The 15,132-nt window shown below is 46.5% G+C and overlaps 2 protein-coding genes across 2 annotated transcripts in view; one reads left to right on the top strand and one right to left on the bottom strand.

Annotated features, from left to right (window-relative positions):
• The window catches only part of LOC147116141 (septin-7-like), an 845,307-nt gene that overhangs the window by 772,922 nt on the left and 57,253 nt on the right, over window positions 1–15,132 (top strand). The gene's annotated exons all lie outside the window — the stretch shown is intronic.
• The window catches only part of LOC147116142 (septin-7-like), a 78,821-nt gene that overhangs the window by 36,713 nt on the left and 26,976 nt on the right, over window positions 1–15,132 (bottom strand). The window contains exons 5-6 of the mRNA XM_085989545.1: window positions 14,171–14,263; window positions 10,458–10,554 (exon numbers count right to left, since the gene is read on the bottom strand). Of these exons, the coding sequence (XP_085845671.1) occupies window positions 10,458–10,554; window positions 14,171–14,263 (190 nt within the window). The remainder of the gene's footprint in view (window positions 1–10,457; window positions 10,555–14,170; window positions 14,264–15,132) is intronic.

The following is a 15,132-nucleotide window of genomic DNA, read 5'->3' as shown; positions in this document are numbered from 1 at the left end:
AGGACAGGCAAAAAGGAAAAGGAGGTGGGGTGGCGTTGTTAGTAAAGGATGAAATCAGAGCAATAGTAAGAAAGGATATTGGCTCAGAAAATGAAGATGTAGAATCAGTCTGGGTGGAGCGAAGAAGCACCAAGGGGCAGAAAACATTGGTGGGAGTTGTCTATAGGCCTCAAAACAGTGGTGATAATGTAGGGAATGGCATCAAACAGGAAATTAGAGATGCATGTTACAAGGGTACAACAGTAATCATGGGTGACTTTAATCTACATATAGACTGGCCAAACCAAATTAGCAATAATACTGAGGAGGATGAATTCCTAGAGTGTGTACGAGGTGCTTTTTTAGACCGGACCTGCGAGGAACGAGGCAGCGGTGGTGACTACAAGAGGCGGTGAGGCTCAGGTAGGCCTCAGAGTGGCGGCAGCGGCGGACCTGTGAGGAACGAGGCGGTGACTACAAGAGGTGGCGAGGCTCAGGTAGGCGTCAGAGCGGCAGCGGCCCTGTGAGGAACGAGGGGGCGGCGGTGACTACAAGAGGCGGCGAGGCTCAGGTAGGCCTCAGAGCGGCGGCGGCCCTGCGAGGAACAAGGGGGCGGCGGTGACGACAAGAGGCGGCGAGGCTCAGGTAGGCCTACCAATCTCCAAGCTCAGAGCGAGGGAGAGAAGTAAAAAGTAATCGAAGTGTGACATCACCAGAAAGCAGGTAAGTGATTGGTTGGTGAGTATTTCTCCCTTTTTTAAACTTAAATTCTGTGGTTTATTGTTTCTAAGCTCTCTGTGGTGTAGCGGGGACTGTTGGTAAACCAGGGCCCTTAAGTATATCATTTAACTGTAGTGGGATTGATTTGATTTAATTTAATTTGAATTAAAGGGTAAGTCATGGCAGGAGAGCTCGGCCCCAAAGTGTGCGCCTCCTGCGCTATGTGGGAACTCAGGGACACTTCCCGTGTCCCTGCCGACCATGTGTGCAGGAAGTGTGTCCAGCTGCAGCTACTGGCAGACCGCATTGTGGCGCTAGAGTTGCGATTGGATACATACTGGACCATCCACGATGCTGAGGACGTCGTGGATATCACGTTTAAGCAGTTGGTCACACCGCAGGCAAAGGTTGAATAGGCAGAAAGGGAATGGGTGGCCAACAGGCAGAGTAGTAGGCGCAGGCAGGTAGTGCAGGAGTCCCCTGTGGACATCCCCCTCTCAAACAGATATACCACTTTAAATACTGTTGAGGGGGGTGGCTTATCAGGGGAAAGCAGCAGGAGCCAACTTCCTGGCACCAGGGGTGGTTCTGCTGCACAGGACGGGAGGAAAAAGAGGGGTACAGCTATAGTAATAGGGGATTCTGTTGTAAGGGGAATAGATAGGCGTTTCTGTGGCCGCAAACGAGACTCCAGGATGGTGTGTTGCCTCCCTGGTGCAAGGGTCAAGGATGTCTCAGAGCGGCTGCAGAACATTTTGGAAGGGGAGGGTGAACAGCCAGTTGTCGTGGTGCATATAGGTACCAACGATATAGGTAAAAAAACGGGATGAGGTTCTAAAAGCTGAATATAGGGAGTTAGTAGGTAAATTAAAAAATAGGACCTCAAAGGTAGTAATCTCAGGATTGCTACCAGTGCCACGTGCTAGTCAGAGTAGAAATAGAAGGATATTTCACAGAAACCCCACAGTGCAGATAGAGGCTATTTCGGCCCATCGAGCCTGCACCGACCACATATCCCACCCGATCCCTGTAACCCCTACACCAACACATATCCCACCCAATATTTCAGATGAATACATGGCTGGAGGAATGGTGCAAGGGGGAGGGATTCAAATTCCTGTGACATTGGAACTGGTTCTGGGGGAGGTGGGACCAGTACAAACCGGACGGTTTGCACCTGGGCAGGACCGGGACCAATGTCCTAGGGGTGTGTTTGCTAGTGCTCTGGGGGAGGGTTTAACTAAAATGGCAGGGGGTTGGGAACCTGAGCAGGGAGACAGAGGAAAGGGGAGCAAAGATAAAAGCTAAAGATAGGAAGGAGAAAAACAAAAGTGGCAGTTAGAGAAATCAACAGTTTAAATCATACATGGCCACAGTAAATAATAATTCTAAAAGGTCTAAGAGCGTTAAAAAAACAAGCCTGAAGGATTTGTGTCTTAAAGCGAGGAGCATTCGTAATAAGGTGGATGAATTAGCTGCGCAAATAGAGGTAAACGAATATGATTTGACTGGGATTAAGGAAACATGGCTTCAGGGTGGCCAAGGCTGGGAACTCAACATCCAGGGGTATTCAATATTCAGGAAAGATAGGCAAAAAGGAAAAGGAGGTAGGGTAGCATTCACAGAAATCACAGAAACCCCACAGTGCAGATAGAGGCCATTTCGGCCCATCGAGCCTGCACCGACACATATCCCACCCGATCCCCGTAACCCCTACACCAACACATATCCCACCCTATCCCCATAACCCCACGTATTTAATCCCCCCCTAACACTAAGGGTCAATTTTTATCATAGCCAATCATCCTAACCCACACATCTTTGGACTGTGGGAGGAAACCGGAGCACCCGGAGGAAACCCACGCAAACACGGGGAGAATGTGCAAACACCACACAGACAGTCACCCGAGGCCGGATTCGAACCCGGGTCCCTGGCGCTGTGAGGCAACAGTGCTAACCACTATGCCACCGTGCCGCCCTTTAACCAGCATTGCTGGTTAAAGAGGGGATTAACACAATTGTAAGGAAGGATATTAGCTCTGATGATGTGGAATCTGTATGGGTAGAACTGAGAAATACCAAGGGGCAGAAAACGTTAGTGGGAGTGGTATATAGACCTCCAAACAGTAATGCGGAGGTTGGGGATGGCATTAAAAGGGAAATTAAAGAAGCGTGCAATAAGGGCACAGCAGTTATCATGGGTGACTTTAATCTACATATAGATTGGGCTAACCAAATTAGTAACAATACTGTGGAGGAGGAATTCCTGGAGTGTATACAGGATGGTTACCTGGACCAATATGTCGAGGAACCAACTAGAGGTCAGGCCATCTTAGACTGGGTATTATGTAATGAGAAAGGATTAATTAGCAATCTTGTTGTGCGAGGGCCCTTGGGTCGGAGCAATCATAATATGATAGAATTCTTCTTTAAGATGGAGAGTGAAGTAGTTGACTCAGAGACTAGGGTCCTGAATTTAAATAAAGGAAACTACGATGGTATGAGGCGCAAGTTGGGTAGGATTGATTGGGGAATGTCACTCAAAGGGTTGACGGTGGATAGGCAATGGCAAACATTCAAAGACCGCATGGATGAACTACAGAATTTGTTCATCCCAGTTTGGCATAAAAATAAAACAAAAAAGGTGACTCAACCGTGGCTAACAAGGGAAATTAGGGATAGCATAAGATCCAAGGAGAGGACATATAAATTGGTCAGAAAAAGCAGTAAACTTGAGGATTGGGAGCAGTTTAGGATTCAACGAAGGAGGACAAAGGGGTTAATTAAGAAAGGGAAAATAGAGTATGAGAGTAAGCTTGCAGGGAACATAAAAACTGACTGTAAAAGCTTTTATAGATATGTGAAGAGAAAAAGATTGGTGAAGTCAAGCGTAGGTCCCTTGCAGTCAGAATCAGGGGAATTTATAATGGGGAACAAAGAAATGACAGACCAATTAAATACATATTTTGGTTCTGTCTTCACAAAGGCAGACACAAATAACCTCCCAGAGATGTCAGGGAGCATAGGGTCTGATGAAAGGGAGGAACTGAAAGTAATCAGTATTTGCAGGGAAATGGTGTTAGGGAAATTGACGGGATTGAAGGCTGATAAGTCCCCAGGGCCTGATAATCTACATCCTAGGGTACTTAAGGAAGTGGCCCTAGAAATAGTAGATGCATTGCTGATCATCTTCCAGCATTCGATAGAATCTGCAACAGTACCCATGGATTGGAGGGTAGCTAATGTTACCCCACTATTCAAAAAAGGTGGTAGAGAGAAAACAGGGAATTACAGACCGGTAAGCCTGACATCGGTAGTGGGAAAAATGCTAGAGTCCATTATAAAAGATGTAATAGCAGAGCACTTGGAAAACAGTGACAGGATCGGACAAAGTCAACATGGATTTACAAAAGGTAAATCGTGCTTGACTAATCTACTGGAATTTTTTGAGGATGTAACTGGTAAAATAGATAAGGGAGAACCAGTGGATGTGGTGTATTTGGACTTTCAAAAGGCTTTTGATAAGGTCCCGCATAAGAGATTAGCGTGTAAAGTTAAGGCACATGGGATTGGGGGCAAGGTATTGACTTGGATAGAGAACTGGTTGACAGACAGAAAGCAAAGAGTTGGAATAAACGGGTCTTTTTCCGAGTGGCAGGCAGTGACTAGTGGGGTACCGCAGGGATCGGTCCTTGGACCCCAGCTATTCACAATATATATTAATGATCCAGGCGAGGGAACTAGATGTAATATCTCCAAGTTTGCAGACGACACAAAGCTGGGCGGGCCTGTGTGCTGTGAGGAGGATGCCAAGAAACTCCAGTATGATTTGGACAGGTTCAGAAGCATGGCAGATGCAATATAACGTGGATAAATGCGAGGTTATCCACTTTGGTGTCAAAAACAGGAAGGCAGATTATTATCTGAATGGCAATAGATTGGGAGAAGGGGAAGTGCAACGAGACCTGGGTGTCCTTGTGCACCAGTCGCTGAAGGTAAGCATGCAGGTGCAGCAGGCAGTTAAGAAGGCAAATGGTATGTTGGCCTTTGTAGCGAGAGGGTTTGAGTACAGGAACAAGGATGTCTTGCTGCAGTTGTACAGGGCCTGGGTGAGACCACATTTGAGTATTGTGTGCAGTTTTGGTCGCCTTATCCGAGGAAGGATGTTCTTGCCATGGAGGGAGTTCAGCGAAGATTCACCAGGCTGATACCTGGGATGGCAGGAATGACGTAGGAGGAGAGATTGGGTCGATTGGGCTTATACTCGTTGGAAGTTTAGAAGAATGAGAGGGGATCTCATTGAAACTTATAAAATTCTGACAGGACTGGACAGACTAGATGCAGGAAGGATGTTCCTGATGGTCGGGGAGTCCAGAACCAGGGGTCACAGTCTAAGGATAAGGGGTAAGCCATTTAGGACAGAGATGAGGAGGAATTTCTTCACCCAGAGAGTGGTGAACCTGTGGAATTCTCTACCACAGATGGCAGTAGAGGCCAATTCATTAAATATATTCAAGAAGGAGTTGGATATATTTCTTAAGGCTAAAGGGATCAAGGGATATGGGGAGAAAGCAGGGACAGGGTACTGAACTTGGATGATCAGCCATGATCTCATTGAATGGCGGAGCCGGCTCGAGGGGCCGAATGGCCTACTCCTGCTACTATCTTCTATGTTTAGGAAAGAGCGACCATAACATGATAGAATTCTTCATTAAGATGGAAAGTGAAGAAGTCCAATCCGAAACTAGGGTCCTAAATCTAAACAAAGGAAATTGGGGAGCTTCCTTAAAAGGCATGACGGTGGATAGGCAATGGGTAACATTTAAGGAATGAATGCATGAATTGCAACAGTTATACATTCTTTTCTGGCGCAAAAAACACAAAAGGAAAAGCGGCCCAACCATGGCTAACAAAAGAAATTAAGGATAGTATTAGATCCAAAGAGTCATATAAAGTTGCCAGAAAAAATAGCAAGCCTGAGGATTGGGAGCAGTTTAGAGCTCAGCAAAAAAGGACCAAGAGATTGATTAAAGAGGGGGAAAATAGTATGAGAGTAAACTTGCAAGGAACATAAAAGGGGATTGTAAAAGCTTCTACAAGTATGTAAAAAGAAAAAGATTAGTGAAGACAAATGTAGGTCCCTTATAGTCAGAAACGGGCGAATTTATGAACAAGGAAATGGCAGAGCAATTAAACAAATATTTTGGTTCTGTCTTCACGGAAGAGGACACAAATAACTTCCCAGAAATGCTATGGAACCAAGGGTTTAGTGAGAAGGAGGAATGAAAGGAAATTAGTATTAGTAAAAAAGAGTGCTGGAGAAATTAATGGGACTGAAAGCCGATAAATCCCCAGGGCCTGATAATCTGCATCTCAGAGTACTAAAAGAGGTAGCCATGGAAATAGCAGATGCATTGGTTATCATCTTCCAAAATTTTATAGATTATGGAACAGTTCCTGCAGATTGGAGGGTGGCAATTGTAACCCCACTATTTAAAAAAGGAGAGAGAAAACAGGGAACTACAGACCGTTTAGCCTAACATCAGTAGCAGGAAAAATGCTAGTCTATTATAAAGGATGTGATAACAGGATGTAACTGGTAGAATAGATAAGGGAGAACCAGTGGATGTGGTGTATTTGGATTTTCAGAAGGCCTTTGATAAAGTCCCACATAAGAGGTTAGTGTGCAAAATTAAAGCACATGGGATTGGGGGTAATATACTGGCATGGATTGAAAATTGGTTAACAGGCAGGAAACAGAGTAGGAATAAATGGGTCTTTTTCAGGGTGGCAGGCGGTGACTAGTGGGGTACCGCAGGGATCAGTGCTTGGGCCCCAGCTATTCACAATATATATCAATCAATGATTTGGATGAGGGAACCAAATATAATATTTCCAAGTTTGCTGATGACACAAAACTAGGTGGGATTGTGAGTTGTGAGGAGTCATAGAGTCATAGAGTTTTACAGCACAGAAAGAGGCCCTTCGGCCCATCGTGTCTGCGCCGCCCATCCATCCCTGTCCAGTCTAATCCCATTTTCCAGCATTTGGTCCATAGCCTTGTATGCAATGGCATTTCAAGTGCTCATCCAAATGCTTCTTGAATGTTGTGAGGGTTCCTGCCTCCACCACCCTTTTAGGCATTGAGTTCCACATTCCAACCACCCTCTGGGTGAAAAAGTTCCTCCTCAAATCCCCTCTAAATCTCCTGCCCCTTACCCTGAATCTATGCCCCCTTGTTATTGACCCCCCCACTAAGGGGAAAAGTTCCTCTTTATCGACCCTATCTATGCCCCTCATTATTTTGTACACCTCAATCAGGTCCCCCCTCAGCCTTCTCTGCTCCAAGGAAAACAACTCCAGCCTGTCCAGCCTCTCTTCATAGCTGAGGCGCTCCATCCCAGGTAACATCCTGGTGAATCTTCTCTGCACCCTCTCCAAAGCAATCACATCCTTCCTATAGTGAGGCGACCAGAACTGCACACAGTACTCCAGCTGTGGCCTCACCAGCGTTTTGTACAGCTCCATCATAACCTCCCTGCTCTTATATTCTATGCCTCGGCTAATGAAGGCAAGTATCCCATATGCCTTTTTAACCACCTTATCTACCTGCTCCGCTGCCTTCAGGGATCTATGTACATGTACACCAAGGTCCCTCTGACCCTCTGTACTTCCTAGGGTCCTACCACTCATTGTGTATTCCCTTGCCTTATTTGTCCGTCCAAAATGCATCACCTCGCACTTTTCAGGGTTAAATTCCATTTGCCACTTTTCCGCCCATCTGACCAACCCGTTTATATCGTCCTGTAGCAGGAGGCTTTCCTCCTCGCAATTTACCACCCCACCAATTTTCGTGTCATCTGCGAACTTACTGATCATACCTTTTACATTTTCATCCAAATCATTTATGTAGATCACAAACAATAAGGGACCCAGCACCGATCCCGGAGGTACCCCACTGGACACAGGCTTCCAGTCACAAAAGCAACCTTCGACCATCACCCTCTGCCTCCTGCCACTCAGCCAGTTTAGGATCCAACGCGCCAAGGCACCCTGGATCCCATGGGCTCTTACCTTCTTGACCAGTCTCCTATGCGGGACTTTGTCAAAAGCTTTACTGAAGTCCATGTACACCACATCCACAGCATTTCCCTCATCCACCCCACTAGTCACCCCCTCGAAAAATTCGATCAGATTTGTTAGACATGATTTACCCTTAACAAAGCCATGCTGACTATCCCCGATTAATCCTTGCCTCTCCAAGTGGAGATTAATTTTGTCCCTCAGAATTTTTTCCAATAATTTCCCCACCACAGATGTTAGACTCACTGGCCTGTAATTCCCTGGTTTATCCCTGCTACCCTTCTTGAATAATGGTACTACGTTAGCTGTTCTCCAGTCCTCTGGTACATCCCCTGTGGCCAGAGAGGTTCTGAAAATTAGTGTCAGAGCCCCTGCAATCTCCTCCCTTGCCTCCCACAGCAGCCTGGGATACATCTCGTCCGGGCCTGGGGATTTATCCACTTTTTGGCCCGCTAAAACCGCTAGCACCTCCTCCCTCTCGATGCTAATATGTTCAAGTATGTCACAGTCCCCTTGCCCGATTTCTATGTCTGCATCGTCTTTCTCCATAGTGAACACAGATGCAAAAAATTCATTTAAAACCCCGCCTACATCCTCTGGCTCTACACACAGATTGCCACTTTGGTCCCTAATGGGCCCTACCCTTTCCCTGGTTATCCTCTTGCCCTTAATATACTTATAAAACATCTTAGGATTTTCCTTTATTTTGCTCGCCAGTGTTATTTCATGGCCCCTCCTCGCCCTCCTAATTTCTTTTTTAAGTATGCCCCTGCACTTTTTATACTCCTCTAGGGCTTCTTCTGTCTTTAGTCTTTTGTAACTGCCAAAAGCCCCCCTCTTATTTCTAATGCATTTTTGTATATCCCTTGTCATCCAAGGTTCCCTTTGCTTGTTGGTCCCACCCTTGACCTTTACAGGAACATGTTGGCGTTGTACTCTCTCTATTTCCCTTCTGAAAGTCTCCCACTGTTTTGATGTGGATTTTCCTATAAGCAGCTGCTCCCAGTCCACTTTGGCCAGATCCTGCCTTATCATATTAAAATCGGCCTTCCCCCAATTTAGAACCCTTATTTCCGGGCCGTCTTTGTCTTTTTCCATGACCACCTTAAATCTCACCGAATTATGGTCACTGTCGCCAAAATGCTCTCCTACTGACACTTCCACCACTTGCCCGGCTACATTCCCCAGAATTAGGTCCAGTACCGCCCCCTCTCTTGTAGGACTTTCTACATGTTGGCTCAAAAAGCTCTCCTGGATGCACTTTAAGAATTCTGCACCCTCTAAGCCTTTCACACTCTGACTGTCCCAATTTATATTGGGGAAGTTGAAATCCCCCCCAGGAGGATGCAAAGAGGCTTCAAGGCGATTTAGACAAGTTGAGTGAGTGGGCAAATACATGGCAGATGCAGTATAACGTGGATAAATGTGAAGTTATCCACTTTGGTAGGAAAAACAGAAAGGCAGAGTATTATTTAAATGGTGATAGATTGGGAAATGTTGATGTACAAAGGGACCTGGGTGTCCTTGTACACCAGTAACTGAAAGCAAACATGCAGGTGCAGCAAGCAGTTAGGAAGGCAAATGGTACGTTGGCCTTCATTGCAAGAGAATTTGAGTACAGGAGCAAGGATGTCTTACTACAGTTATACAAGGCCTTGGTGAGACCACACCTGGAGTACTGTGTGCAGTTTTGGTCTCCTTACCTAAGAAAAGATATACTTGCCATAGAGGGAGTGCAGCGAAGGTTCACCAGACTGATTCCTGGGATGGCAGGACTGTCGTATGAGGAGAGATTGGGTCGACTAGGCCTGTATTCACTAGAGTTTAGATGAGAGGGGATCTCATTGAAACGCATAAAATTCTGACAGGGCTAGACAGACTGGATGCAGGGAGGATGTTTCCCTTGGCTGGGGGCTCTAGAACGAGGGGTCACAGTCTCAGGATACAGGGTAGGATGTTTAGGACTGAGATGAGGAGAAATTTCTTCACTCAGAGGGTGGTGAACCTGTGGAATTCTCTACCACAGAAGGCTGAGGAGGCCAAGTCACTGAATATATTTAAGAAGGAGATAGATTTCTAGACACAAAAGGCATCAAAGGGTATGAGGAGAGAGCAGGAATATGGTATTGAGATAGAGGATCAGCCATGATCATATTGAATGGCCAAATGGCCTACTCCTGCTCCTATTTTTCTATGTTTCTATGTTCTATGGTTACACAGCAAGATTAGGATACATATATCCTGGTATATATCCTGGTTATAAAGGGGAATAGAGAAGAGACATGAGGAGGGAGTCCAGAGTTAAAATCAGAGGTCCAGTGGTGGGATAAAGTTGATGTAGATAGGGTGGCGTCACCTTGGAGCATCAACAAATGGATGCCCAGGCTTGGAGACAGGTGTGGAGGGCGAGGAATCCAAAAAGCTATTTGAAGGTACAGTATCAAGAGGATACACTACTGTAGGTATTTCGGTGGGAACGAAGAGCCAAGAGGTGTGCAGAATCGATCATGGGGAAGAAAAACGGTGACAAAGTAGTCGGACACATCACCTTAGTAATGCCCACTCAGGAGATCTGGCCCACTGGCTTAAGGCCAGACGTCTGGATCATGAGAGCCTCTTGTACAGAATGATCTGAAAAGGTTTAATACAGAAGCTGAAATAAACAGAACTTTTACCTTCCGCCACTCCCCATGGATACTGACGACCTCTAACCTTTTTCCCACTGACCTCAAAGACAAGGTTGCTTCCGACAACAGCCAGTGGTACACGATCCTGAGGAGAGAAGAGATCATCAGCAGCCTCAATCTTTACCAGGTAACAACAGACTCCACACCCAGTGCAGGGCACAACAGTAGAGGGAAATAGGAGGAAGTGGTGACCAAACTGAAGGGTGCTCTAGTCATACTGAATGTAGAGCACTGTGTCCAGTTCTGGTCAGACCCACCTTCAGCATTGTGTCCAGTTCTGGTCAGACCCTCCTTGGGGACTGTGTCCAGTTCTGGTCAGACCCACCTTGGGCACGGTGTCCAGTTCTGGTCAGACCCACCTTGAGCACTGTGTCCAGTTCTGGTCAGACCCTCCATGAGCACTGTGTCCAGTTCTGGTCAGACCCCCCTTGGGGACTGTGTCCAGTTCTGGTCAGACCCTCCTTGAGCACTGTGTCCAATTCTGGTTAGGCCCACCTTCAGCACTGTGTCCAGCTCTATCAGACCCACCTTCAGCATTGTGTCCAGTTTTGGTCAGACCCACCTTGGGCACTGTGTCCAGTTCTGGTCAAACCCACCTTGGGCACTGTGTCCAGTTCTGGTCAGACCCACCTTGTGTACTGAGCTCAGTTCCGATCAGACCCATCTTGAGCACTGTGTCACTGTGCCAATGTCACTCAACTATTTAAGGAGAGTAAGAGAGATAAACTAAGAAATTATGGCCTATGAGTCCAATGTGTATTGTGGGGAAGTTACCAGAATGTTATTAGGGACAGAGTGACTGAGCACTGGAACAAACATGAGCTGATCAGAGAGAGCCAGCATGGATTAGTAAAGGGCAAGTCATGTCTAAAGAACCTAGTTGAATTCTTTGAGGAGGTAATTAACGTGGTAGATAAGAGAGTGTCTATGGATTTCAGAACCTCTCTGGCAACAGGGGAGGTGCCAGAGGACTGGAGAACAGCTAACGTAGAACCATTATTCAAGAAGGGTAGTAGGGATAAACCAGGGATTTTTACAGGCCAGTGAGCCTAACATCAGTGGTAGGGAAATTATTGGAAAAAACTCTGAGGGATAGAATTAATCTCCACTCAGAGAGGCAAGGATTAATCAAGGAGTCAGCATGGCTTTGTCAGGGGGAGATCATGTCTAACCAATTTGATTGAATTTTTCGAGGGGGTGACTAGGTGTGTGGATGAGGGTAGTGCAGTTGATGTAGTCTACATGGACTTCAGTAAGGCTTTTGACAAAGTCCCGCATGGGAGACTGGTCAAGAAGGTAAGCCCATGGGATCCAGGGCAACTTGGATTGTATCCAAGATTGACTTAGTGACAGGAGGCAGAGGGCGATGGTCGAAGGTTGTTTTTGTGACTGGAAGCCTGTGTCCAGTGGTGTACCGCAGGGATCAGTGCTGGGTCCCTTGCTGTTTGTAGTGTACTTTAATGATTTAGATATGAATGTAGGAGGTATGATCAGTAAGTTCGCAGATGACACGAAAATTGGTGGAGTGGCAAATAGTGAGGAGGGAAGCCTCAGGCTACAGGACAATAAAGACGGGGTCGGTCAGATGGGCAGAACAGTGGCAAATGGAATTTAACCCTGTAAAGTGTGAGGTGATGCATTTTGGGAGGACTAACAAGGCAAGGGGATACACAATGAATGGTAGGACCCTAGGAAGGACAGAGGATCAGAGGGACCTTGGTGTACATGTACATAGATCCCTGAAGGCAGCAGAACAGGTGGATAAGGTGGTTAAAAAGGCATATGGGATACTTGCCCTCATTAGCCGAGGCATAGAATATAAGAGCAGGGAGGTTATGATGGAGCTGTACAAAACGCTGGTAAGGCCACAGCTGGAGTACTGTGTGCAGTTCTGGTCGCCACACTACAGGAAGGATGTGATTGTATTGGAGAGGGTGCAGAGGAGATTCACCAGGATGTTACCTGGGCTGGAGCGCTTCAACTATGAAGAGAGACTGGACAGGCTGGGGTTGTTTTCCTTAGAGCAGAGAAGGCTGATGGGAGACCTGATTGAGGTGTACAAAATTATGAGGGGCATAGATAGGGTAGATAGAAAGGAACTTTTCCCCTTAGTAGAGGGGTCAATAACCAGGGGGCATAGTTTCAAGGTAAGGGGCAGGACGTTTAGAGGGGATTTGAGGAAAAATCTTGGAATCTGGAACTCACTGCCTGAAAGGGTGGTAGAGGCAGGAACCCTCACAACATTCAAGAAGCATTTAGATGAGCACTTGAAAACGCCATAGCATACAAGGCTACGGACTAAGTGCTGGAAAACGGGATTAGAATAGACAGGGCTTGATGGCTGGCGCGGACACAATGGGCCGAAGGGCCTCTTTCAGTGCTGTATAACTCTAGAACTCTATGATGTTATTTAAATAGACTTCCAGAAGGCATTCGACAAGGTCTCATAGAAGAGACTCTTAACAAAAATGAGAGCGCATAGAAATGGTGACAATCTATTAGCTTGGATAGGGAATTGGTTCGGAGATAGGAGTCAGAGTAGGGAAAAAGGAAGTGTCCTCAAATTGGCAGGATGTGTCTAGTGGTGTCCCCCAGGGATCTGTACTGGGGCCTCAGCTTTTCACTATATTTATCAATGACGTAGATAAGAGAGAGCCGTCGATCCATGATTGCTGAAGTTAAGGGGCTCAGTAAATCGTGTAGATGGGAGCAGAAAGTTGCAAAGAGACATTGATAGATTAAGTGAGGCTACAAAGGGATAAAGATAGGTTTAGTGAGTGGGCAAAGATCTGGCAAATGGAGTATAACATGGGAAAATGTGAAATTGTCCATTTTGGCAGGAAGAATAAAAAAGGAGCATATTATCTAAATGGTGAGAGATTGTAGAGCTCCGAGATGCCGAGGGATCTGGGTGTCCTAGTGCATGAATCGCAAAAGATTAGTATGCAGGTACAGCAAGTAATTAGGAAAGCTAATAGAATGTTATTGTTTATTGCAAGGGGAATTGAACACAAAAGTAGGGAGGTTATGCTTCAGTTATACAGGGCAATGGTGAGACCACATCTGGAGTACTGTGTACAGTATCAGTCTCCTTATTTAAGGAAGGATGTAAATGCGTTGGAAGCAGTTCAGAGAAGGTTTAGTAGACTAATACCTGGAATGAGCGGGTTGTCTTATGAGGAAAGGTTGGACAGGCTAGGCTTGTATCCGCTGGAGTTTAGAAGAGTAAGAGGTGGCTTGATTGAAACATACAAGATCCTGAGAGGTCTTGACAGGGTGGATGTGGAGAGGATGTTTCCTCTTGTGGGAAAATCTAGAACTAGGGGTCACTGTTTAAAAATAAGGGGTCACCCATTTAAGACAAGATGAGGAGAAATTTTTTCTCAGAGGGTCGCGAGTCTTTGGAACTCTCTTTCTCAGAGGGCAGTGGAAGCAGAGTTTTCAATATTTTTAAGGCAGAGGTAGATAGATTCTTGATAAGCAAGGGGGTGAAAAGTTATCGGGGGTAGGCGGGAATGTGGAGTAATCAGATCAACCATGATCTTATTGAATGGCAGAGCAGGCTCGAGAGGGCAAGTGGCCGACTCGTGTTCCTAATTCATATGTTCGTATAATCGCAGTGCTGTATGGAGAGTGATTCACTCTCAGTGAGGTGAGCTGTATAAAGAGTGAAGAGCAGATGAAATAAAATAAAGAATTACCTTAAATTTCTTCACCAATTTATTTTCCTCTTCATCTTCAGTACCTGGGAATTCATAAATCTTAATCATCTGCTCCTTAATCTCTTTCATTATCTGAGGAAACAGGGCAGGATCTCAATGACAATAAACAACAGAACAGTCCCACAAACAGACACTCTCCTCTCCCATTCCCCACCCCAGGAATAGACCCTGGTTACACTGTGCACATTCCCCACCCCAGGAACAGACTCTGGTTATACTGTGCCCATTCCCCACCCCCAGGAACAGACTCTGGTTATACTGTGCCCATTCCCCACCCCCAGGAACAGACTCGGGTTACACTGTGCCCATTCCCCACCCCAGGAACAGACTCTGGTTACACTGTGCACATTCCCCACCCCAGGAACAGACTCTGGTTATACTGTGCCCATTCCTCACCCCCAGGAACAGACTCTGGTTATACTGTGCCCATTCCCCACCCCAGGAACAGACTCTGGTTATACTGTGCACATTCCCCACCCCAGGAACAGACTCTGGTTACACTGTGCCTATTCCCCACACCCCAGGAACAGACTCTGGTTACACTGTGCCCATTCCTCACCCCCAGGAACAGACTCTGGTTATACTGTGCCCATTCCCCACCCCCAGGAACAGACTCTGGTTATACTGTGCACATTCCCCACCCCAGGAACAGACTCTGGTTATACTGTGCCTATTCCCCACCCCAGGAACAGACTCTGGTTATACTGTGCCCATTCCCCACCCCCAGGAACAGACTCTGGTTATACTGTGCACATTCCCCACCCCAGGAACAGACTCTGGTTACACTGTGCCCATTCCTCACCCCCAGGAACAGACTCTGGTTATACTGTGCCCATTCCCCACCCCCAGGAACAGACTCTGGTTATACTGTGCACATTCCCCACCCCAGGAACAGACTCTGGTTATACTGTGCCTATTCCCCACCCCAGGAACAGACTCTG

The sequence above is a fragment of the Somniosus microcephalus genome, chromosome 6, assembly GCF_052327205.1.
Source record: "Somniosus microcephalus isolate GS21.2 chromosome 6, FLI_Smic_1.0, whole genome shotgun sequence".
NCBI lineage: Eukaryota > Metazoa > Chordata > Chondrichthyes > Squaliformes > Somniosidae > Somniosus > Somniosus microcephalus.
The sequence above is the reverse complement of the archived record's forward strand: the minus strand, read 5'-3'. Positions and strand labels throughout refer to the sequence as shown.